We start from the raw sequence: 23,283 nt of genomic DNA on the forward strand, positions 1-23,283 counted from the left end.
CTTTTACTAAGGAGTGGCTTCCGTCTGGCCACTCTACCATACAGGCCTGATTGGTGGATTGCTGCAGAGATGGTTGTCCTTCTGGAAGGTTCTCCTCTCTCCACAGAGGACCTCTGGAGCTCTGACAGAGTGACCATCGGGTTCTTGGTCACCTCCCTGACTAAGGCCCTTCTCCCCCGATCGCTCAGTTCAGATGGCCGGCCAGCTCTAGGAAAACCTGGTGGTTTTGAACTTCTTCCACTTATGGATGATGGAGGCCACTGTGCTCATTGGGACCTTCAAAGCAGCAGAAATTTTTCTGTAACCTTCCCCAGATTTGTGCCTCGAGACAATCCTGTCTCGGAGGTCTACAAACAATTCCTTTGACTTCATGCTTGGTTTGTGCTCTGACATGAACTGTCAACTGTGGGACCTTATATAGACAGGTGTGTGCCTTTCCAAATCATGTCCAATCAACTGAATTTACCACAGGTGGACTCCAATTAAGCTGCAGAAACATCTCAAGGATGATCAGGGGAAACAGGATACACCTGAGCTCAATTTCGAGCTTCACGGCAAAGGCTGTGAATACTTATGTACATGTGCTTTCTCAATTTTTTTATTTTTAATAAATTTGCAAAAATCTCAAGTAAACTTTTTTCACGTTGTCATTATGGGGTGTTGTGTGTAGAATTCTGAAGAAAAAAATGAATTTAATTCATTTTGGAATAAGGTTGTAACATAACAAAATATGGAAAAAGTGATGCACTGTGAATACCATCCGGATGCACTGTATGAGAAAGTGGCCAATATGCACCGGCTAGAAGGTCTTAAAGACATCTTTATCACCAGCTGGCAGGATCAATGGCTGAATAACGTGGGCAGGACTCGGGTCATGTTAGTTTAGGAAAGGGCAGTAAAGCCAGTAGAGTGGCAGTGTGAAGTAGACTGTGTTGAACTTGAGTGAGTCACAACAGCAGCATGGTGGTTAACCCAATGACCTGGATGAACAAATCAGTTTGTGTGTCCCTTGTGTGAGGATGAATCACTGCCAGTCACTGCTTTCTTCTTATTTGCACTCTGAGCAGCAGTGGGGAGCCTGACAGTCCTCACTGGTGCAGGTCCTTCTCAAGGTCAGCCCGCCTTCCCAATCTGTTCCTAGTCTGATTCATGGCTGTGGCTTTTGGCAGTGTGCGCTTTCTTCATCTTGGAATGGGTGCAGTGAGACTTTTTAAAGTGTAGCTAATATGAATCATTTCTGCATGCTGCTGGGCTTTTGGAAAAACTGCTTTCAGTAATGAAGAAAGGATGAGTTGCAGGGTGAACAATAACTAAAACTGAAGTATCCAATCTGGCTTCTGTCTGAAATCAAAAGGCTTCCCATGTGCATTGAGTAAGAGACAACAGCCTGGCGTATGGCAGGATGAGAGAAATCCTAAAAAAAGTAAATTGAGCAGTCGACTTGGGCCAAAACTCAACAGAGGGGAAAACATTCCTATACTAAAAAATAGATGACCCAATTCCTGTCCCTTGCCAAGTCTGAGAATCTGGAGACCAGAGTTGGGAAGCCACATATTTAAGTCTGCCACCATCTGAAGAGACGAAAGGAAAAGACAAAGAGGTGGAAGGATGCAGCGACAGTGTGCGTGTGAGTGAGATTGGCTGCTTGTCAGTTTTTAATATGGTTTATTCATCAATCAGTATTATTATTATTTACAGCTATAGCATATTATTACTTCAAATCAATATTTGTTTTTCATTTCTATAGAAGTTTATTACATATATACTGTTCCTATTAAAAGTATTCACCCTTTGGAAGTTTTCACATTTTGATGTTATACAATGTTGAATTACAGTGGATGTAATTTAGCTTTAGTTAATTTAATTTATTTGATCAACACCAGTCTCTTTAATATCACAGTGCCAGCAGATCTTTCGCAAAGTAGTCTAAATTAATTACAAATCTTCTTCATTTTCTTTTGACTGCTCGCATTTAGGGGTCACCCCAGTGGCTCATCTGTCTTTTACATTATTTTCTCCCTCACCACATCCATAAACCTCCTCTTTGGCCTTCCTCTTCTCCTCTTGCCTGAAGGTTCCATCCTCAACATTCTTTTCCCGATGTCCCCCTCATCTCTCCTCTGCACATGCCAACCCTATCTCAATCTTGGTTCTCTCTCTTGGTCACCAAACTGTCCTACCTGTGTTGTCCCTCAAATACACATATTTCTAACCCTGTCTGCCCTCGTTACTCCTAGTGTAAGTCATAGCATCTTCAACTCATTCCCAGCTCTGCCTCCTCTCTTTTCTTCAGTGTCACCATCTTCAAACCATACAACATAGCTGGTCTCACTACCTTTTTGTAGACCTTACCTTTCATTCTTGCATTAACTACAAATAATTACAATTAAAATGAATTACAAATATTAAACACAAAAGAATTGATTCATCCTGTTCAAATCAATATTTAGTAGACGCACCACTGGAAGCCGTGACAGCCTTGTGTCTGTGTGCACAGGTCTCTCTCACTGTCTATCGATTTTGCACATCTGGACACTGACCTTTTTCCCCAGTTCTTCTTTGTAAAGTCCTGCCACAAATTTACATTTGCATTGAGGTCTGTTTTCTGACTCTAAGACTGTTTAAGGACAAGTCCATTGTTGTTTTTAAGACATCCCCATGTAGCTTTGACTTTATGCCTGGGTTTATTGTCTTGCTGGTAAACAAGGTGCAGGTTTCTTGAAGACTGCATCAGTTTTTCCTCCAGGATTTGTCTTATTTTGCTGTATGCAGTTACCCTCACAAGCCTTTCAGGGCCTTTTACAGACAAGCATCGCCACAGTTTGATGCTTCCATTGGCATGCTTCCTCGTGGCAATGGTGTGCTTTTGATCATATACAGTGTCTCACTTACAGCAAACTTGGTGTTTAGTCTGATGGACAAAACACTCGATTCTGGTCTCATCAGACCATGGATTGTTCTTCCAGCTAACTTCAGAAGTCTCCCATGTGCCTTCTACCAAACTCTATTCGAGATATTATGTACTTTTTTAACAGTGACCTTCTCATTGCCACACAACTATAAAGCTGTGGCCAGTAAAGCACCTGGTTAACTGTTCTTGTTTGCACAGTCTCCCCAGTCTGTTCCTCTGTAGCTTGTAACTCCTTCAGAGTTACTCTTGGTGGCCTCCTTTACTAATCTTCTTCTTACACAATCAATCAGTGTTTGTTGATGGCCTTCTCTATGCAGATTTCCAGCTGTCCCATACACTTCCCATTTCTTCAGCGACTTGGAGATTTTCTTGTCTCCATCCCCTAACTCGTGTTTTTCACTCATCTTTTTGCACAGTTGCTCTGAATGTTCTTGCGACTTCATTGTGTGGGTCAGACCACCATACTGACTCACCACAAGTTGGACCTTTCTGATGCTTTCAGATGCTGGACATTAAAACCGCAACCAATGGAAACCCCAAACAGGTGGTCTCCATTGAAGTAAAACCAATTGGCCGCACCAGTGAGGATTTAGGGGTGTCATATTAAAGAGGGGAATACTTATGTGATTAATTATTTTGCATTTTATATTTGTAATTCATTTTGACCTTTTTGCAGAGATCTGCTTACACCTTAACGATAAGAAACGTTTTCTGTTGATCAGTGCCAAAAAAGCCATTGTAATTTAATGTTGTATAACAATAAAAAGTGAAAACTTCCAAAAGGTGAATTCTTTTCACAGGCAATGTAACATTAAGATTAGAGCAATGCCACCTGCACCCCAAACCGGAACAAAACAATGGAATAGTAACAAGAATATTCAATAGTACAGCTTGAAATCAAACAAAAAAAAGAAGGAGTGAATACGGCAAATGAACAATAGAAAAATGAAATGTAAGCAAATCTTGCTGCTCCACTGGACTTGTCTACCAACTATGATGGCCCAGTATACTTTACCTAAAAGACCAAGAGCGCTCAGCTTGTTTCTCCATTCTACCTGAATGTCACATTTCCCTGGAGCAATGACATGGCTTGGCCTTTAAACCCAAGGCCGGGTTACTTCTTTGACAATTTCCATCTTCACTTCCAGGATCGTGGACATCAAATGAGTCTTCTTACTCAGTTAAAGGGACAGATGGCAGATGTTGCTTCTGGGCTGCCTACTCCCTGTAATAGATAGCAAACTTCCCCTCTCCCAACCTCAGAACATTTTGTGCTCCAGCTGGAGGTGTTCTGCTGGTTTCATGCCAGTCCTCCATGATCTCTTTTTCTATTTGAAGCATTCAGAAGTTTAACTTGAGGCACAGCCACAACACTAACAGTGCCAGAGAGTAGCAATAGATAGATAGATAGATAGATAGATAGATAGATAGATAGATAGATAGATAGATAGATAGATAGATAGATAGATAGATAGATAGATAGATAGATAGATAGATAGATAGATAGATAGATAGATAGATAGATAGATAGATAGATACTTTATTAATCCCAAGGGGAAATTCACATACTCCAGCAGCAGCATAATAATAATAATTCTTTGCATTTATATAGCGCTTTTCTCACTGCTCAAAGCGCTCAGCAATTGCAGGTTAAGGGCCTTGCTTAAGGGCCCAACAGAGCAGAGTCCCCATTGGCATTTGCGGGAATCGAACCAGCAACCTTCCGATTGCCAGTGCAGATCCCCAGCCTCAGAGCCACTGCTTGCCCATACTGACAAAGAACAATACCAAATTAAAGAGTGACAACAATGCAGGTATACAGACAGACAATAACTTTATATAATTTTAATGTTTACCCCCCAGTGTGGGGGAGGAATGATCTCCTCAGTCTGTCAGTGGAGCAGGACAGTGACAGCAGTCTGTCGGTGAAGCTGCTCCTCTGTCTGGAGATGATCCTGTTTAGTGGATGCAGTGGATTCTCCATAATTGACAGGAGTCTGCTCAGCACCCGTCGCTCTGCCACGGATGTCAAACTGTCCAGCTCCGTGCCTACAATAGAGCCTGCCTTCCTCACCAGTTTGTCCAGGCGTGAGGCGTCTCTCTTCTTTATGCTGCATGTTATATATATGTTGTATGTTGATTAGTACATTAGAACATTAGAACACTCTATAGACGAGAACAGGCCATTCAGCCTAACAAAGCTCGCCAGTACTATCCACTTATTTCTTCCAAGAAAACATCAAGTCGAGTTTTGAAAGACCCTAACGTCTTACTGTCTACCACACTACTTGGTAGCTTATTCCAAGTTTCTATCGTTCTTTGTGTAAAGAAAAACTTCCTAATGTTTGTGCGAAATTTACCCTTAACAAGTTTCCAACTGTGTCTCCATGTTCTTGATGAACTCATTTTAAAATAACAGTCTCGATCCACTGCACTAATTCCCTTCATAATTTTAAACACTTCAATCATGTCACCTACAGTGACATAGTACATGTATGTAAGAATTCCACTGCAGTCTGTACACGTGACAGTAATAACCCCATAACCTTCACTTGACCCTGGCAGCCCAGGTTATTCTCAGCAGATCCAACAGGGCTCTCGAGTCAACACTTCATTCTCTGCCAGGCCCTTTCTCTGTCCAATGCCCTTTCTGCCATGGTAGTGTTTTGCCAGTCAGCAGTTGGTCATGACATGCCAGCGAGTGTCTCTAGACAATACAATGTGCACCCGGCAAGGGCAGGTCCGCGCGCAGTGGACTGATGCTAATGGACGGTTGCCCCCCATTCCTATTTTATATTCTCAGACCCCAAGTTTGTTAATGTGTTGAATTTTTTATTCATAGAGACTTACTACACACATAAAGAGTGAAGGAGTAAGCACCAGAAAAAAACTAAAAAAAACAATGAAACACAAATTAGAAGACAAATTTGAATTATTGAAGACTTAAAATATTTTTTTTTCTGTTCAAGTCTTTTTTCACTAAGCCACCGATGGAAAAGACATGACATCAAGTGGTCTGCCTTTCCCTGAAGCTTTCTGATAGTATAAATGGAGTTGTCTGTCCTGGCTGCAGAGACCTCCAGACAGATTAAGTTACAGAAAAAGATTTGCCAGTGATGGAGTGTCTGTGCTCTGGGGTCTTTCCACTTGGAAGGCATTAGAAGCTCATTGTGTTCCCGGTATGATGAAGCAAATAGACAAGAGATGTCAAAGCGATATAAAATATGGGGGTATGAAGGAATCCAGAGACTCATAAGTGTACGCAGAAACTGGCACACATCGTGTTAAAGTCAAAGAACCTGAAGGATATGCAGGAATGTTCAAGTGGTCCTTTGAGAGCAAATTTGGTGGAAAACGTCTGATGTTTATCCCAATTTGTGTGGCTCTACTGATGAGAGTTAAGATAAAGTCTGCATACTATCTGAAAACGGGCATAGTGAAAACAAGAGGTTTACAGAAGCAACACATATTTTGGTGAATTGTTTACCAGAAGTGAAACAATTTACATAGTTGGGAGTAAATGAATGAAATGGGACAGGAATGGGGGGGGGGGGTCAAATTGAGCAAGAGGAACATAAAAAGGGTCAATGTGGGGGGGCAAGAGGACAGCTTACATGGAACAGGGAGCTCCAAGGGTTCAAGAGAACAGCATTGAATGGAAAAGGTTCTGTAAGAATGAAGGTCAAATGTAAAAGAGTGTGCAAAGCGATGTGAGATAACAAGTAAGTGTATAAGGAAATGTGAGATTACAGGTTTACCATTCAAAGGGTGAGGTATAAGGAGGTGTGAGATTACAGATTTAAATGCCAAAGAGTGATGTATGAGGATTTGTGAGATTACAGGTTTATATATTAAAGAGTGAGAGTTTGAGGAGGCGTGAGATTACAGGTTTACATGTGGTAGCTGGCAAGAGGAGAGTGTTTAATTATGGAATTGAAGAGTGTGAAAGTAGAGCTTTGAATGCAAAAAGGTGTATAAAGAGGAGTGAGAGGGCAGATTGGAATAAAACAGTGACTATAATGGGAAGGGGGTCAGCAACATGGAGTGTTTAAGGAAGTTTCAAGGAGCTAGAGGACTGTGTAAGAATCCAAGAGGACAGCTCTTAATGTTGAAGTAGTGGTAGAACGTAATACTAATATCACAGTGAGATTCTAACTTGCATGACCAACAATCGTGCCAGAGCTGATCTTGGCAGTCCGCAAGCAAGGTAAGAGGCAGCCCAAGCTGAGGTGCCAGTCCACTGCAGGACATGCTTACTCACACACCCACACTCTGCCATGTCTGCAAACACAAAGTCACCAGTTTAGTCTGGCGTGTGTTGCATTTCTTTGGATTGTGTTAGGAGGAACACGGCACCTGGAGAAAAAACATCTCTGGCAACAGCATCTGGAAGTGTCTGTCACTGTCAATCTTCTTTGTTGCTTTAAAAAACAAAAACAGGAATAAATGAATTGCACATTCAGGTCATTTATATGATACAAATGTTAAGGATAAGATGGTGTTCAGAATGCCCTAAATGGTGATGAGTTGTCATCTGTCATAAACAATTTAATTTCCATCTTCTGTCCAGAGCTTCATCCCTCAGCCACAAAAACATGAAATTATTCATAACACATATGAAGTAAATGTGATTTGGCAAATGGATGGGTGGATGGAGTTTAATGTGTTTAAAAACATTGCTATTGTTCTGAGTGTGCTGTTAAAGGCCATACAGTATTGAAGAAGGTGTGAGAGGGCAGCTCTCAGTGTAAGTCTGACTGCATTGTGCACATAATACAGAACCAGACACCAAAATGGCTGAGAAGAGTTATGAACCAGGAAAAGAAAAGAAAGAGGACAGAGAGGAATATGGAGAAACACATTCGAGTAGTCAAAAGTCAAGCATGAAGATGAAATACAAAGAGGACAGAAAGGTACAAAAAAGACCACAGTAGTAATGGGAGACGCGGTTGAAGAACCAAAGCTAAAGTTGGAATCCTGATAGTCTTCTCCTGGAAATTCAGAAGCCAGGTTTTTGCATAGAAACTAGTAGGCCTCCATCTTTTATAGGTATTGGTGCTGACATCCACATCGATCATGTGACATAACATCCAGTTTCCAGCAAGAACATTGCCACCACCATGCATATATTAAATGAGAGCACCTATAAAATAACATTATTGTAATTCAAAGTAAAGACACAGAAGAAAATATGATGAAGCAACTCGAGTGGCTCAAATGAATTATAACAAACTAGAGTTTTCATTTAGAAAAAGGAAGATGGTGTGAGGAAGGTGAAAGTTAGATTTTAGGTCTCAAAAGAGCCACTTCCTTGTGTAATTTAAAACAAATACCACACATTAAAAACATTATCACTGATTAATGAATCTCACCCAACATTCTGTCTTTTGTCAAATCTGCATAACATCGGCTACAATTGAACAAAGCGGTCTCATTTCATTATGAGGAGATGTTTGCATTTTTTAAATCATATCCCAACTCATGTAGGGTGGACTGCAGTATGGAAATTATTACCGAGACCTGGCTGGATAATAACATCCCAGACGCTGTGGTGGAGCTAGAGGGGCGCGCTCTGTTCCAGGCAGACAGGACTGCAGCTTCCGCTAAATGTAAAGGTGGAGGGCTGGCGCTTTACATTAATAAATCTTGGTGTACAGCTACAAACATTATTGGAACATACTGCTCCCCGACTTGGAATATCTGGCAGTGAAATGCAGACCATTCAAGATGGTAAGAGAGTTCTCCTCCATCCTGATAGTGGCTGTTTATATCCCACTGTGAGCTAACGCTAAATTAGCATTGGAAGAGCTGTACGTCCTGATTAGCAGACGAATGCCAATCCAGACATGACTGTGATTGTGGCTGGTGACTTTAATCAGGTAGAATTAAAAGCAGTGCTTCCCATATTTCGAGGATCAAGTTTATTGCAACATCCCAGGAGTATACAAGGCTGTAGCACCCCCACATCTGGGCATGTCAGACCACATCTCAGTGGAGCTGATCCCAGCCTATACTCCCATGATCTGCAAGATGAAACTGACTACCAGAACAGTACAGGTATGGACTGAGGAGGCATCTTCAGCATTACAGGACTGTTTTGAGCATACTGACTGGGGAGTGCTCAAAGAGGGCTATACATCATCTGTCCTATCCTATGTGCAGTTCTGTACTGATGCTCTCCTGCTCACAAAAGACGTTTAGGGTGTTTCCAAATCAGAAACCGTGGCTGGACAGTACGGTGAGGTCCCTGCTTAAAGCCCGGGACGCTGCATATAGGTCAGGTGACAGGCTGGCATATAGCAAAGCCTGAAAAGAACTAAAAAAAGGAATAAACCTGGCAAAATACAGATACAAACAGCATATTGAGGAGTATTTTGATAACAACGACCCACGGAACATGTGAAGAGGTTTAAAGACCATAACGGATTATAAGCGCAGCGATCAGCAGGTCAGCTATGACCCTAGTCTCCCTGACACCTTGAACAGTTTCTTTGCACGCTTTGATGCATCTAGCAGCAGGCAGACTATACATCTCCCTTGGCTGGAGGAGCAGCATCAGCCTCTAGTCCTGCAACTACACCAAGTGAGGTCCACCCTGAGGAGGATCAACATCAACAGAGCTGCAGGACCAGATAAGGTGTTGGGTAAGACACTGAAAATATGTGCTGATCAACTGGCAGGAGTCTTTCTGGACATTTTCAATCTTTCTCTACAACTTGCAATGGTCCCTGTCTGCCTCAAATCCTCCACTATTGTGCCAGTGCCTAAAAAATCAGCGGTCACCTGCCTTAATGATTACTGCCCTGTGGCTCTGACCCCAGTAATAATGAAGTGCTTTGAGAGAATCCTCCTAAAGTACATCAAGGATGCCATCCCTGCTGGATTTGACAACCATCAGTTCACCTTCAGGAAGAACAGATCTACAGTGGATGCCATCTCAATAGTACCTCTACACAGCCCTGACTCATCTGCAGTGACTTAACACTTATGTTAGGATGCTATTCGTCGATTTTAGTTCAGCATTTAACATCGTAATCCTGGACAAGCTGGTACAAAAGCTTTATAATCTGGGTCTGTCCACATCATTGTGTCTCTGGATCAGGGACTTTCTCACCAACAGGCCTCAGGTGGTTAGAATTGGAAATCGTACATCAGACACACTGGTTTTGAACACAGGCACACCACAGGGTTGTGTGCTCAGCCCAGCACTCTTCACGTTATTTACACACAATTGCCATCCATGCCACAAATATGGTTGTGAAGTTTGCGGATGATACGACCGTGGTGGGTATCATATCAGACAATAATGAGACTCACTACAGAGAGGAGATACAACACCTAGCACTATGGTGCTCAGCCAACAGCCTCATCTTGAACACCAGCAAGACCAAAGAGGTCATTGTGGACTATGGGAGGTCCAGAAGAACAGAACATGCTCCTATATTCATACATGAGGAGGCTGTAATGTGTGTGGACAATATCAAATTCTTGGGTATCCACATCACAGGCCCAACAAAGACTCTTCTTCCTCAGGAAGATGAGACATGCTAGATTTTTCTCTTGGCTGCTCAGAAACTTCTACAGATCTGCTATAGAAAGCATTCTCTGTCACAGTATGACAGTGTGGTACGGCAGCTGCACAGCACAGGACAGGAAGGACTTGGCACGGGTGGTGAGAACAGCACAGGGGATTGTGGGAAGTCCTCTCCTAGACCTGGACTCTGTATATGGTGGAAGGGTGCAGAAGAGGGCCATATGTATAGCTGCAGATCTCGCTCACCCGGGAAATGGATTGTTTGTATCACTGCCTTTGGGAAAACGGTACAGAAACATAAAAATGTGTACCAGCAGACTGAAAGATAGCTTTATCCCCAGAGCTGTGAAGTCCATCTGCCCCTACTGATACACACACATACATCTACCCCTAACCTGCCCCCCTGTAGACATGCACACGCACTTTCCCTCGTAATCAAACACACACACTCGTATTCCTCCCCTGCAGACCCACTGGTCTCTGCAGGCATACTACCTCAGGAAAAGTCTGGACTTGATGATGTTTTATTGCTGCTGTCTTTTATACTTATTATGTTTATTTTATTGTTTATAGTGTATTGTGTATTTAAGTATTCTGCCTTGAAGCCGAGTCCTACCAACAAAAAATTTCATTATGTGTATGTATAATGACAATAAAGAATTCTATCTGTCTAACAGAGTGCAGCCAGCATATTCGTATAGTGAGGGTCCATTCCAGAGTGTGTAAGTGTGATATGCTTTAACCGAGGCGGCTTTCTGTCTCACACACTTTCACTGATCGTAACTTTGACCCTGCTCCACTAATGAGAGGGGGGAATCATGAAAAGAATGAGAGAGCAGTGATGTGCTCATCCTGAGAGCTTCAACATGAGCCTGAAGAGAGGGTTAGGGGGTTAATCCCACTGGTGAGAGCAGAGTGAACTTCACCTCAGGTTATTAACGGATGCAATTAAGTTTTGAGATACATAATACATCAGTATATATAGTAGGTCTTGGAAAATGGCAGCATCAGGGATATGAAGAGGAAGGCTGGCAGAGTTACACTGGGAATTCAGAGGATGGAGCGATGCTTTGGACCGATTGATTTTGTATGCAGATAAAGTTTCAGATTAATTAAATAGACTCATCACAGTAGGAATATTTAATGGGGGTTATTATAAAATGATGTTTAAAATGACATGTAGTGAATCCAGAAGAGTTGTTATACTGTGTGCTAAAGGACTCAAATCATGGCAAGGCTTTCATTGGAAGGGGTGTATAAAAATGGGGCAATAATGGGCAACCCCTTGGAGATGGAGCACAATTATTAGCAATTGTCAAAACATTGTGGGGGGAACACAGTGGGGGGAAGAATATGGTGTTATTATTGTATCCATATAACATCATGAGATAAGGCCTACTCAATGGTCAAAAGTTGCTTGATCAGTGAGGGTAAGAAGTGTGATAGGGTTAGAGTCAGAAGACAAATTGTTAACATCTAGTATACTCACCGGCCACTTTATTAGGTACTGCTTGTTAACGCAATATCTAATCAGCCAATCACATGGTAGAAACTCGATGCATTTAGGCATGCAGACATTGTCAAGACGACCTGCTGAAGTTCAAACAGAGCATCACAACGAGGAAGAAAGGGAATTGAAGTGACTTTTAACATGGCGCAGTGTATCCAGCAAGGGGGCGTTAGCTCCTTTGTTGGAATGAGTTCTTTTGTAATTGTGGCGTGTTACATAACCCAAATCTATATAGATATGATATTAAAAGACAATACCCCTCCCTTAGTGATACGGCGGTAAGAAATCACATAGGAGAAATAACTTAGCTTTCTTCAATGACGGCTTACGCTGCATAACAGACGAAGGAAACCATTGCAAGAACTCAGTTCAGAAGTGGGGGCCTGATGTGTACAATCTGCCATTTTCGTCGCTGCGTTGGAAGGATTTTCAGGATCAGATGACGTTATCTCCCATCCGTCCGTCGGCTTCAAAGGTGTGCCGGGCAATGTTCCAAGGCTTTATAGTCTTTCTTCATGTGCAGGCCCCCACTTAGGTGAATCATGCCATTCCAAACAAGGCAAAAAGAGGATGCAATGTCATGCTGAGTTTGACACACAGAAATAGTGTACAATGGTCATCAGTCTGACTGCCCATTTCGCAGTTGTCTCTAACTTATCTTGTCTTAAAATGCTTGCCTAGCAGTTCTTATATGGCAAACTCCTGTGTGCTAAATCTGGCTCTGTGTCAACTGTGCACATGAGTAGAAAAAGACAGATTTATAAAATATATTTGCACAGAGCGCAGTGACATACAGGATCATCTGAATATCTCAGAAACTGCTGATCTACTGGGAATTTCATACATAAACATCTCTGGAGTTTACAGAGAATGGTCCGAAAAAGGGAAAGTATCCAGTGAGCAGTAATTTTCAGTGTAAAAATTCCCTGTTGATGCCCGAGGTCAAAGGAGAATGGCCAGACTGGTTTGAGCGAATAGAAAGGCAATGGTAACTCAAACAACCACTTGTTCCAACCGAGATGTTACAGAGGAGCATCTCTGATCGCACAACACATCGAACCTTGAAGCTGATGGGCTACAGCAGCAGGAGACCACACCGGGTGCCACTCTTGTCAGCTAAGAACAGGCAACTGAGGCTAAAATTCACAAGGGCTCACCACAATTGGTCAATTGAAGACTGAAAAAATGTTGCCTGGTCTGACGAGTCTCAATTTCAGATTTCGACATTCAAATGGTAGCGTCACAATTTGGCATCTCCAACATGAAAGCATAGATCCATCCTGCTTTGCATCAATGGTTCAGGCTGGTTATGCTGATGTAATGGTGTGTTGTATTTTCTTGGCACCCACAATTTATCACAAAACTGTAGCGACTTGTAAATTATTTGCCCTTTTGTGCAAGTGTACAGCATCCAGTCTGTATAAAATTTAAATTAGATGTATACAGGTAAGCAACACAACAAGCGCCATGGAAAGCAGCTCTCCTAAGTCCACTAAGTTGAAATATTGTTTTCTTCCCTGAAGAGTGACCAATAAAGGCATAAAGCTCTTTAATGATCACTGTCCAATCAGGGAAGGGTTACATAATAAGCATGAGCCAATCAGAAAACTAGAAGAGTCTGCATTTTCAAAACTCTACATTTTCACCCATCCACATTGCAAGCCAGAGCCGGCATTTTCAGAAGTATATGGCACTGAAGAGTTTTCAATCGTCTCTGTTTTCATGAGTTCAAAAGAAGAGGTGGTGTGTAGCAAAGGGGAAAACGGATACTAACGTGCATGTTTTTAAACAAAAGTGTAGTAGTGAGGATATAGCATATGATGATTATCCAACGTTACTTGAGGTAAAAATAATGTGGCTAGTCAGGGTGTGCTAATGTATGAATGACTTCAAACAATGTTATTGGGAAAACCTTTTTAAATAATTTGCCATTTGTGCCCATTAGTGAGGGGCACCATGGGAAATTTTCTTTCTGCTTCAATGGTGAAATAGTGACAACAATGTCAGTTTTGAGCAGGAGTGACACCTTACTATTAATGACATGGTGCAGATGTAGCAAAAGGGTATAAAATTGCTCCCAGGCAGCCGTAAAACGTTTCAGTGGCATAATATTGAAGCTCGATGTCGAGCATTACTTCTTGGAGGACAGAGTGGTTGTTAATGCTTGTTGTGTGATGAGTGTGGATTTCATTGGAACAGAGAAGAATCGATGGATTCAGGTGTTGAAAGGTTATCCTCAGTGAATGGCTGAAAACAGAAGAAAAGAATCTCCTTATTAATCTTTTTATGGCTGTCTTTTAATTCTCTGTTGCCTGTGTAGATCAAGGTGATTGAAGCAATAGCTTTGTATTTCTGTAAGCACATCCGCAGATGTTGCCTCAGTAATGGCACTAATGGCCACTGCTGAAAAAGAATATAACGTTCTAACTTGATTGACGTTTCTTTGCTTTTATAATAACAAAATTTTCTCTAACTTATCATGGGCAGCATAGAAAGCTGTGGAAATGGAGTTATTCCCAACTGACTTCTTGATAGTCTTCTAAAGTGTGCCACTAATGGAGACTGGCACTACATCAGGCGCTGAGGTGTTTATTGTTCAACAAGGATGCAGTCATTCTCCATCACTGCACACAGTAGCAAACCAGAGAAAAATAATATTGAACAACATGGCTCCGGTATGAAATGGATAAAGTCAAATTGGAAGTAGAGAGCTAAAAGGTGTCACAGGACCACATCACCACAAATCTGATAGAACACAAACGAAATCTGACCATTTAGCCCTTCAGGTTCACTAATACAGTATATCTAATAAATAAGGTATCTAATGATAGATAGATAGATAGATAGATAGATAGATAGATAGATAGATAGATAGATAGATAGATAGATAGATAGATAGATAGATAGATAGATAGATAGATAGATAGATAGATAGATAGATAGATAGATAGATAGATAGATAGAGAACAGCACATTGGAGATAAAAACAGTGGTCTTCTAGTTCACATAATGAAAGAAGGGGGTCCAAGACTGAGAATACTGCTTTACTTAGCAAGAAATTCAAATCCTCAAATACGTCTGCTTTGTAAATTAAATCCATGATTCATGGCATACTGGTGTATTTGGTGGTCTGGTGATCTGGCATTGTTTTGTTCCAACATCCTGGACGGAGATAAGTGGGTAAGTTGTAATACACACATAACTGGTGGCAACATGGACTTGTGACACTCATGTAGTTTCTACATTCAAATCCAAGTTTCTAAGGATTTACCAAGGCATGCTGTTGGCTTGCACGTGTTTGGCTTTTGTTCTTCTTCTTCATGATGGCCAGAGCAGGGAGCACTGGTTATTGAGTGAGACAGTTAGTCCAAGACGAAGCCTGTGCGCCTCATGCCTTAAATCATCTTAAGAGTCGTCAAGTTCAGTCCTGGAGGGTCTCAAGGCAGTGCTGCCCCCTGGTGGTTGCATTCCACAGTGCACCCTATTCTCTAACAGAAGGTTGCTCAGGTTCAGACATGGATGACCACAGTGGCTGCAGGTTTTTGTTGCATTCATTGGCACTGAATTCTTGCCAGTAACACAACTTATTTAAAATTATGGCTGATTATTCTTTTCATTCTGCCACGGTGGGTCATTCTTACATTGTAGTGTTTCTTTTCTAAAGAATTGCAGCCCGAAGCAGATTAAAAATTCTGTCCTTCACTTTTTCTTCTTCCATTTCTTTCCAAATATTTTATTAAAACAGATACTTAATAATTGTTACGGCCAAGCCAAGATTCCTCTCCTGCTCATGTTTGAAGTGTTTCTTTTCATAACATTGCTGTGTTCATGTGCGTATTATCTGTTTAATTAGGCATTACCTGTTATTTAATTCTGTTTGCTTATTGTTTCATGTCTCTGTGTGTCTTGTGATTCTCTCATCTTCCCTGTGTTTTGTGGGTGGAGCCACCTGTCCATCACAGTTAAGGGCCGCCCCCAGTTCTATAAAGGTAGCTGGGAATTGAAGCCCAATGCAGTTCATTTGAATGTGTTCTGGTGTTTGGTGGTTATTTTAAGTGTTTTGCTCTTTTTTGCTCTTTTTTAAAGTCTGATTGTTAGCTTTTGACCTTTTTGCTCTAAATTTTAGATTCTCTTATGGACAGTTCTTTTCGCATATTGTTTACTTTGGAGTGCCTTTTAATGTACTGTTAACAAACTTCCTCTTTTCTAAAGATTATTTATGGCATTGTCTTTGCTCCAGCCAGAGTTTTCACAGTTCTCCTCTTGGTGGGAATTTGAGACTCTTTGTCCTATTATTTTGAACTTAAAAGCCTGACCTCGCTTTTGAGGACTAGTCAGACCTTAAGGCCTATTTCCATGGGGTCAGGTTTGACTTGGTGTGAGATTTGTTTTGTGGGCTATTTTGGAGGCCTCACCCCCTCCATTATTTTGTGCTACCTGAGCAATCACAACAATGATGACCACACATAGTATGGACACCAGGTAGCACTCCAGCTCCCCAAACACCCAACACAAGCAGGCACGGACACAAGTTCAAAGGCACAAAGAGTCTTTTGTTGTGGTAAACTCCTCCTTTCAAGCATTTCCCACCACCACAGCCACAAGTACAATAAAGCACAAGCAAAGGCAAAGCTCTTTGGCTTCCTTTCTCTCTCTCGGTCACTGCCTCCTCCACTCCTCCACGCAAGCTTTGTCCATCTTCCACCCAACTCTGGCTCATCCATCTGAGGCAGGCCGCTCCTTTTATCTTTCACCCAGGAGTACTTCCGGTTTCCCATACATATGGTCTAAAAGCACTTCTTGTTGAGATGGAAACTCCATGAAATAGGGCTCCCCAGTCCTCGCGGCACCCATAAAAACTCATGCTGTCTCATGCTGCCCTGTGGGAATCCGAGCCACCACTGTAGCCCAGGAGGACGGCCATCAAGTGCTCCAGAGGAGATAATGCACTGTGCACATTCTCACCCCAGTCCTTCCATCTTATGGGTGTCCCAGCTGGGTAAGACTGCCAGCCATCCCTCACAGTAGATAAACATGGATCCACATTAAATAGTGAGGTGCTGGTTTACTTGTCATGTGCCTCTCATTTTTATTTGACAGCTTGTTAAGAAAACAAGAAGTTATTAAAATCAGAGAATGGAGCAGTTTAAGACTAAAAGAAGCAATTAAAGGCTGGAAATCTTTTTTTATTATTTATTAAATATTTCCAACATAGTAAATAAAGAATTGCATATTTATAATTCAATCCATACACTGATGACACCCCCTCCACCATCATCACCACCACCCAAACACCCACCCCATCCTGAGTCGAGAAACGCTGAACTAACAGTAGCATTAATGAGCAGCAGACATCCAGAATTTTAAAGAACTGAACAGCAGCAGACCAGCCCTCAGTTATTTTCCTGGATGCTTTGTTATTATGAAATGAACGTAATTTCATCTGTAAGTTGAAAACTTGATATAACTTTAACTTTATTTTACTAGAAACTTTATATACCCAGTTATCATTAATGACAGGCCCAGGGGACTTCCAACATGGAGCAAGGAGAAGTTTATCTCCAAGAGTGCCTAATAGATAAGGTTGTGCTGATAAGAAGGTCTGCAAATCTTAATAGTCGAGTTAATTAAAGTAAAGCACACAAATGTCACTTGAGTAATTAGTGCTTCAGCAGAAATTAGTGGCTTCTAATTTACAAATTAGGCTGGAATAACAACTTCCAGCCACTGCGGCCCTCCACGACCACAGTTGAGAAACATTCTATTAGAGGGTGGAATGCAGTGTGGACTAAGGGTCCCAGACTTTTAGGGTAGTCCTCCACATTGATGGAGACCCACAGAAGTGGGAGTGAAGGGCCACTACCTGCCAGAGGCTGTGGAGATCTTAGTCTGGAGGAGAACAGCAGCATCTCGCTGGCAGGAGTGGTGGAATTTAAAACTTTGGCAGTGTTGATTTTGTCTTGGAAAATCCGTTGAATGTAAATCAAGTGAGGGAAGTTGGGTCATCCCACCAGACCCCCATAAAAGAGAACTGGGCAAATGTTATTGGACGAATTTGAGAGAGAGAAAGAGAGAGAGAGATTCTAAATAAGGAACAATTGTTTGCAGATTCTGACATACCGGGAGAAAGAGAGAAAGAGACAAGAGAGAGATATCCTCACATTGATAGTGTGGCAGTGAGAGAAAACCAGGCACGTCATACTAAGTCCTAGAGATGAAGAAGCTGGCACCTTTTCATGAGGTCAGGATGAGTGAAAGACCTTCGCACATCCAGAGAGATCAGGGTGTGAGGGACAAAGAGAGAAATTAGTACAAATCCACAAGGCTTTACAAAGAGTTTCCATTAGGTTGTCTACGCCAAGCTCCCCCCTCCGTGTGAGAAATCGTCACGCATAAGTCAGCTTGCTACTTGCTGAGAAATGCCAAGGGATGTGCTTTGCTTTGAAGCCCACTCATGACCTCATGTTGTTATTTTTGTTACTTTACTGGTTGTCTGCTAAACCGATCAGACTCTGAAATAACAGGAGCTGGAGCCCAGAGGAGGCCTGCCATGTGTGCCTCCGGGCACTGAGCAGCCTTCTCTGGTAAGCCAGAGGGGTTTTGAGCAAAAGTGCTCACCAGCTGAGCTCTAAAAAAAAGAGCCAAAGCTGTAGTGGCAGCCATGAGCAGGTGTGCCAAGTGCTTTTTTTATAGAAGGCTCAAGGGCCAAACCATTCTTCACTGGCGACTATGCTTATTTTGATATTCTGAGCAGCCGATTCTAGGATCAGAACCTCAACAACTGATCCTTGGACAGCATCGATACTGATGTCTTGAACAGATGATGTGCATGGTGCGTTTACTATGGTATGATGTGCTGATGATGTTGAGACAGTACTAATATTGGTGTCCAAAGCCCGTAATGGCAGAGCGTGTTTGTGCTGAGTGCCGTCATGTTGGGAGTGGACCATGAGCTGACACTTGTATCCTGAAATTGTGATGATGACAATGTGTTTATAGAGATTCTTAGAATGTGTCTAAACTGATGTGCTGAGCTATGGACCCCTGAGCTAATGACATTAGGGCCCCATCGAAACTGATGTAATGAGTCGGTGACGTTAGTAGTGCATTTATACGGTCCAATGGTCAGGTGAGGTGCTCGAAAGGACAGCTCTGGTGGTAGACAGCAGGAAACTCATCTCCACTTATTTGTGTCTTAAGGACTGAGACGCCCACTCCACCCCCACTGTCAAACAGCTGCTGCCACTTACAAACAGCTGCTTTTTATTATCCGAGAGTCGGTGGTGACGGCAGTGATGTGCGGAGTGGCTGATGCTGTCGGGGCCGCTGTCTTCTGTCTGGAGCTGTGAGGCAGGGCAGCACCCAACGTATCGACTGGGCCTCCCTTTGTCCTTCCAGCTCTCCATTATTCCCAGCTGAGTGCTACTGGTTAAGTTCTCTTCTTATGACCAGTTCAGAAGGCACTCCTTAAAACTCAAAAGCATCCACAGTAGCGGTGTATTAGTCAAAGAGACCACAGGCTTGTGTTTGTACTTTCTACACCCTTCGCCAGTCAAGGTGGGGACTTTTGAAATGTGAAGAGAAAATCACTACGGCTTTGCTTGGATTAAACCTGTGGATGTTTTGGTATTAAAAGCAAAGAGGAAATTGGGAATCGTTTCAAATATGCTGTTTGGTAGCCACAAAAATGAATAATGACAAGAATATCAGAAAGGAAATACTTGAGTTAATATATGCTCCTGGGACGTTGCATTTCCTGCGTGTTTCAGCTAGTGCAGTGTCTGCTTTCTTTGCCCGGTTGTGTAAAGCAGATATCCATTTTGAGAGTGGCTGTTTTAGAGTTGTCTGGTGGGCAGGGCAGAGAATGGCATGATGTGCACTTCTACTTCTCGATAAGGATGGTCACCACCCTTCCACAGCTTGTGTAGGCGATTTGTAGGCTGCGTTTTAGTGAATCGACATACACCCTATGAGTTCCACCAAGCACTGCTAATTTCAGGTCCTGAGTGGTGGACAGCGTGATTTATTGAAGTATCCACTGTAACCAGTAGGGGGCACCACTGAGCCCCAAACCCAAGACACAGTAATGCCCAGCACACTTTTAAGATAAAATAAACAATGTTTGTTTATCCAGAAGCACCTTTTCTGAAACACCTTTCCAAAACTAGTTGTAAATACGCAAATAGCCAATTCTTCCTCCTTCTGTCCTCCAGTTGAGTGTTGCCTGCTGCCTCCCAACTCTGAGTTATCGATGTAAGGAAGCAAGCTCATTTTTAAGCCAGACCCAGGAATGCTTCTGGTGCCACGCCATGTCTTCCTCCCCTGAAAGTGCCATCTATCGGCACCCAAGAACCCTAACTGGGACTCCAAGTCTCAAGCACCCCTACTGGTGTCTGAAATGAGCTACCATGTGAGGTTCACTGCCACCTGGAGTATGGAGGATGAAACTGCTCCCAATTCCCGGCTATCGCTGGTCCGTCCATGAATTTATACTGGCTGGGTACAAAGTTATTTTCTTGTCCAGCCGGCCAGTCTATCTGTCCTTCCTCTCTGGCCTGCCATTCATGTATGAAATCACCCCCTTTCCCTGCCGGAATGCCTGTCCTCTTCCTCCTCCACCACTTATGCTGCCAGTTGGACCAGAAGTCTGCTCTTGGGTTTGGCACCTTTAACTTTTTGTTGTTTTTTTTTTATAGGTTATTGGTTGGGGCTCCCTATGAAACCACTGGATACCAGCGAACTGGAGATATCCACAGATGTCCACTGAGTAACAAAGGCAACAACAGCTGCTCCAGACTTAACCTGGGTAAGGGCAATAGATGGGCACACCAACACAATCACCAATGTGAAGGCCCAGACTTCTGCATGAACATCTAGAACAGGGGTGTCCAACTCTGGTCCTGGTGGGCCGCAGTGGCTGCAGGTTTTCATTCTAACCCTTTCCCTAATCAGAGAGCAGTTTTCACTGCTAATTAACTCCTTTTCTCTTCATTTTAATAGCATGTGTTTTTAAGGATTCAGTCCTCTGAATTGATTTGTTTCTTCATTAAATGGCAGCCAAACAGAAATGAGACGTGAAACGAGCCAACAGATGACCAGCTAAATTGAAAAGTCAAACTCCAGCCAATTTCACTCCAACCAGCTTCTTAATGAGAAGCCAATTCCTGCTGTTAATTAAAGTCGTTACTGAATATCATGACTTGTTGCTGCTCTCATTCTGCCACAGCGGACTGTTGATTTTCTGTTTTTTCTAAGACCACCATCAAGATGTTTTGGTGACCTGAGCAGATCAGCATAACCGAGACCTTCACCTTTCTTTATTTTCATTTTAGCTGGTCACGTGGCGGCTTGTTTTGTGTCTCATTATTGTTTGGCTGCTCATTAAGGAAAAAGAAACAACTAAGAGGTCTGAGTCATGTCAATTAAAACTAAGGCAAAACAAGTTAATCAGCAGCAAAAACAGCTCACTAATTAAGAAGATGGTTAGAAGGAAAACCTGCAGCCACTGCGGCCCACCAGGACCAGAGCTGGACACCCCATGTCTAGAACATGTGTGTACCCACATCAGAATATAAGGACAGCCTGTTCCTTCTAGTCAGTGGTGATAGAGTTGATAAATTGTTTAATGGGCTGTGCACTTTGCAGTATAAAAATAAAAACTATGAATCTCTGAATTTATGTTAAACTGGCTGTTTGTGGGCTGTGTGGGAATGAGGATTATTGTTGTATCTGTGTACTTATATTCAGTGAGCAAATTATTAGGGACACCTGCACACCTGTACAGCCAATCATATGATGGCAGTGCGATACATCAAATCAGGTAGACACAAGTCAGTAGCTTCAGTTAATGTTGACATCATACATAAGAATGGGGAAAAAATGTCATCTCAATCATTTTAGCTGTGGCATGATTATTGAGTATTTTTGTAACTGCTCATCTCTCTGGATTTTCATGAACAACAGTCTCTACAGTTTACTCAGAATAGTGTGAAAAACAAAACCATCTCGTGAGTGACAGTTCTGCAGAATGAAATGCTTTGTAGATGGCCACACTTGTTCGAGATGACAGAAAGGTTATGGTAACTCAGATAATCACTCCGTACAACTGCAGTGAGCAGAAAAGCATCTGAGAACGCACAACATGTCAAAATAAAACAGCAGAAGATCACGTTGGGTTCTACTACTGTCAGTCAAAAACAGAAAGCTGAGGCTGCAGTGGGCACAGACTCTCTAAAACTGGAATGCTGAAGACTGCGTAAATGTGTCCTAGTCTGATGGATCTCAACTTCTGCTGAGGCACAAAGATGGTGAACAACAACATTAAACCAGGCCCCCAATCTGTCTTGTGTCAACATCCCAGGTTGGTGTTGGTGGTGTTTCCTTGACACACTTTGAGCCCATTTATACCCATCAACCATCTCTTGAATGCCACAGCTAATCTGAGTTGTGCTGCTGATCATGTGCAGCACTTCATGCCCACAATCTTCTAAAGGGCTTCTTCTAGCATGATAATGCACCATGTCACAAAGCGAAGGCCATCGCAAGCTGGTTTCATGAACCTGACAATGAGTTCAGTGTTCTTCATTGGCCTTCCCAGCCACCAGATCCGAATCCAAAAGAACACCTCTGGGGTGTGGTAGAACAGGAGATTCACAGTATGAATATGCAGCTAACAAATTCACAGAAGCTGTCAATGTGGACTAGAATCTCAAAGGAATGTTTGCAACACCTTGTGGAATAAATGCCATGAAGAACTGGGGCTGTTCTGAAAGCAAAAGGAGGCCCTACCCAGTATTAGTATAGTGGTCCTAAGAATTTGCTCAGTGAGTGTATGTCATATTGGTATGAGCTTTGCCAAATTAAATTCCTTGCCACTGATTTCACTATAACAAAAATGTGTCAGCTTGTTTACTGTACTTACTGTACTTGAATTGTCAGGGTGTCAATAAGTGGGCTCACCACCCTCAGCCATTTTCCATGGACGTCCACATTTTCCATGGATTTCTGTCTCTCTCGCCATTCCTGGTTACTTTTACAGCAAAAGGCTTAGATGCTCTGTGAATTTTTAATAAAAATATGTGAGTTAAGATAATAAAAATCACTGCCGTGGTCTGGCGGCTGCACCCTAGCAATACATAGATGTACACACCTAAGTCCATGAAAAATACAGGCATATGTGCAGGAACATACATTCACCAACACACTCGTATCAGTGCACACATGCACAAACTTGAAAAAAGACACACTAAAATGGGGTCTTAACCTGAGGTCCGTGGACCCCTAGGGCATCTATGGATGGGTTACAGGGGGTCCATGAGGGTCAGATAA

General features: G+C 42.4%; 1 protein-coding gene across 1 annotated transcript in view; it reads left to right on the forward strand.

The window, feature by feature from the left end:
- itga11a (integrin, alpha 11a) overlaps window positions 1-23,283 on the forward strand; it is a 75,579-nt gene that overhangs the window by 16,088 nt on the left and 36,208 nt on the right. The window contains exon 3 of the mRNA XM_028823182.2: window positions 20,652-20,761. Within this exon, the coding sequence (XP_028679015.2) occupies window positions 20,652-20,761 (110 nt within the window). The remainder of the gene's footprint in view (window positions 1-20,651; window positions 20,762-23,283) is intronic.

Source organism: Erpetoichthys calabaricus, chromosome 17, assembly GCF_900747795.2.
Source record: "Erpetoichthys calabaricus chromosome 17, fErpCal1.3, whole genome shotgun sequence".
NCBI lineage: Eukaryota > Metazoa > Chordata > Cladistia > Polypteriformes > Polypteridae > Erpetoichthys > Erpetoichthys calabaricus.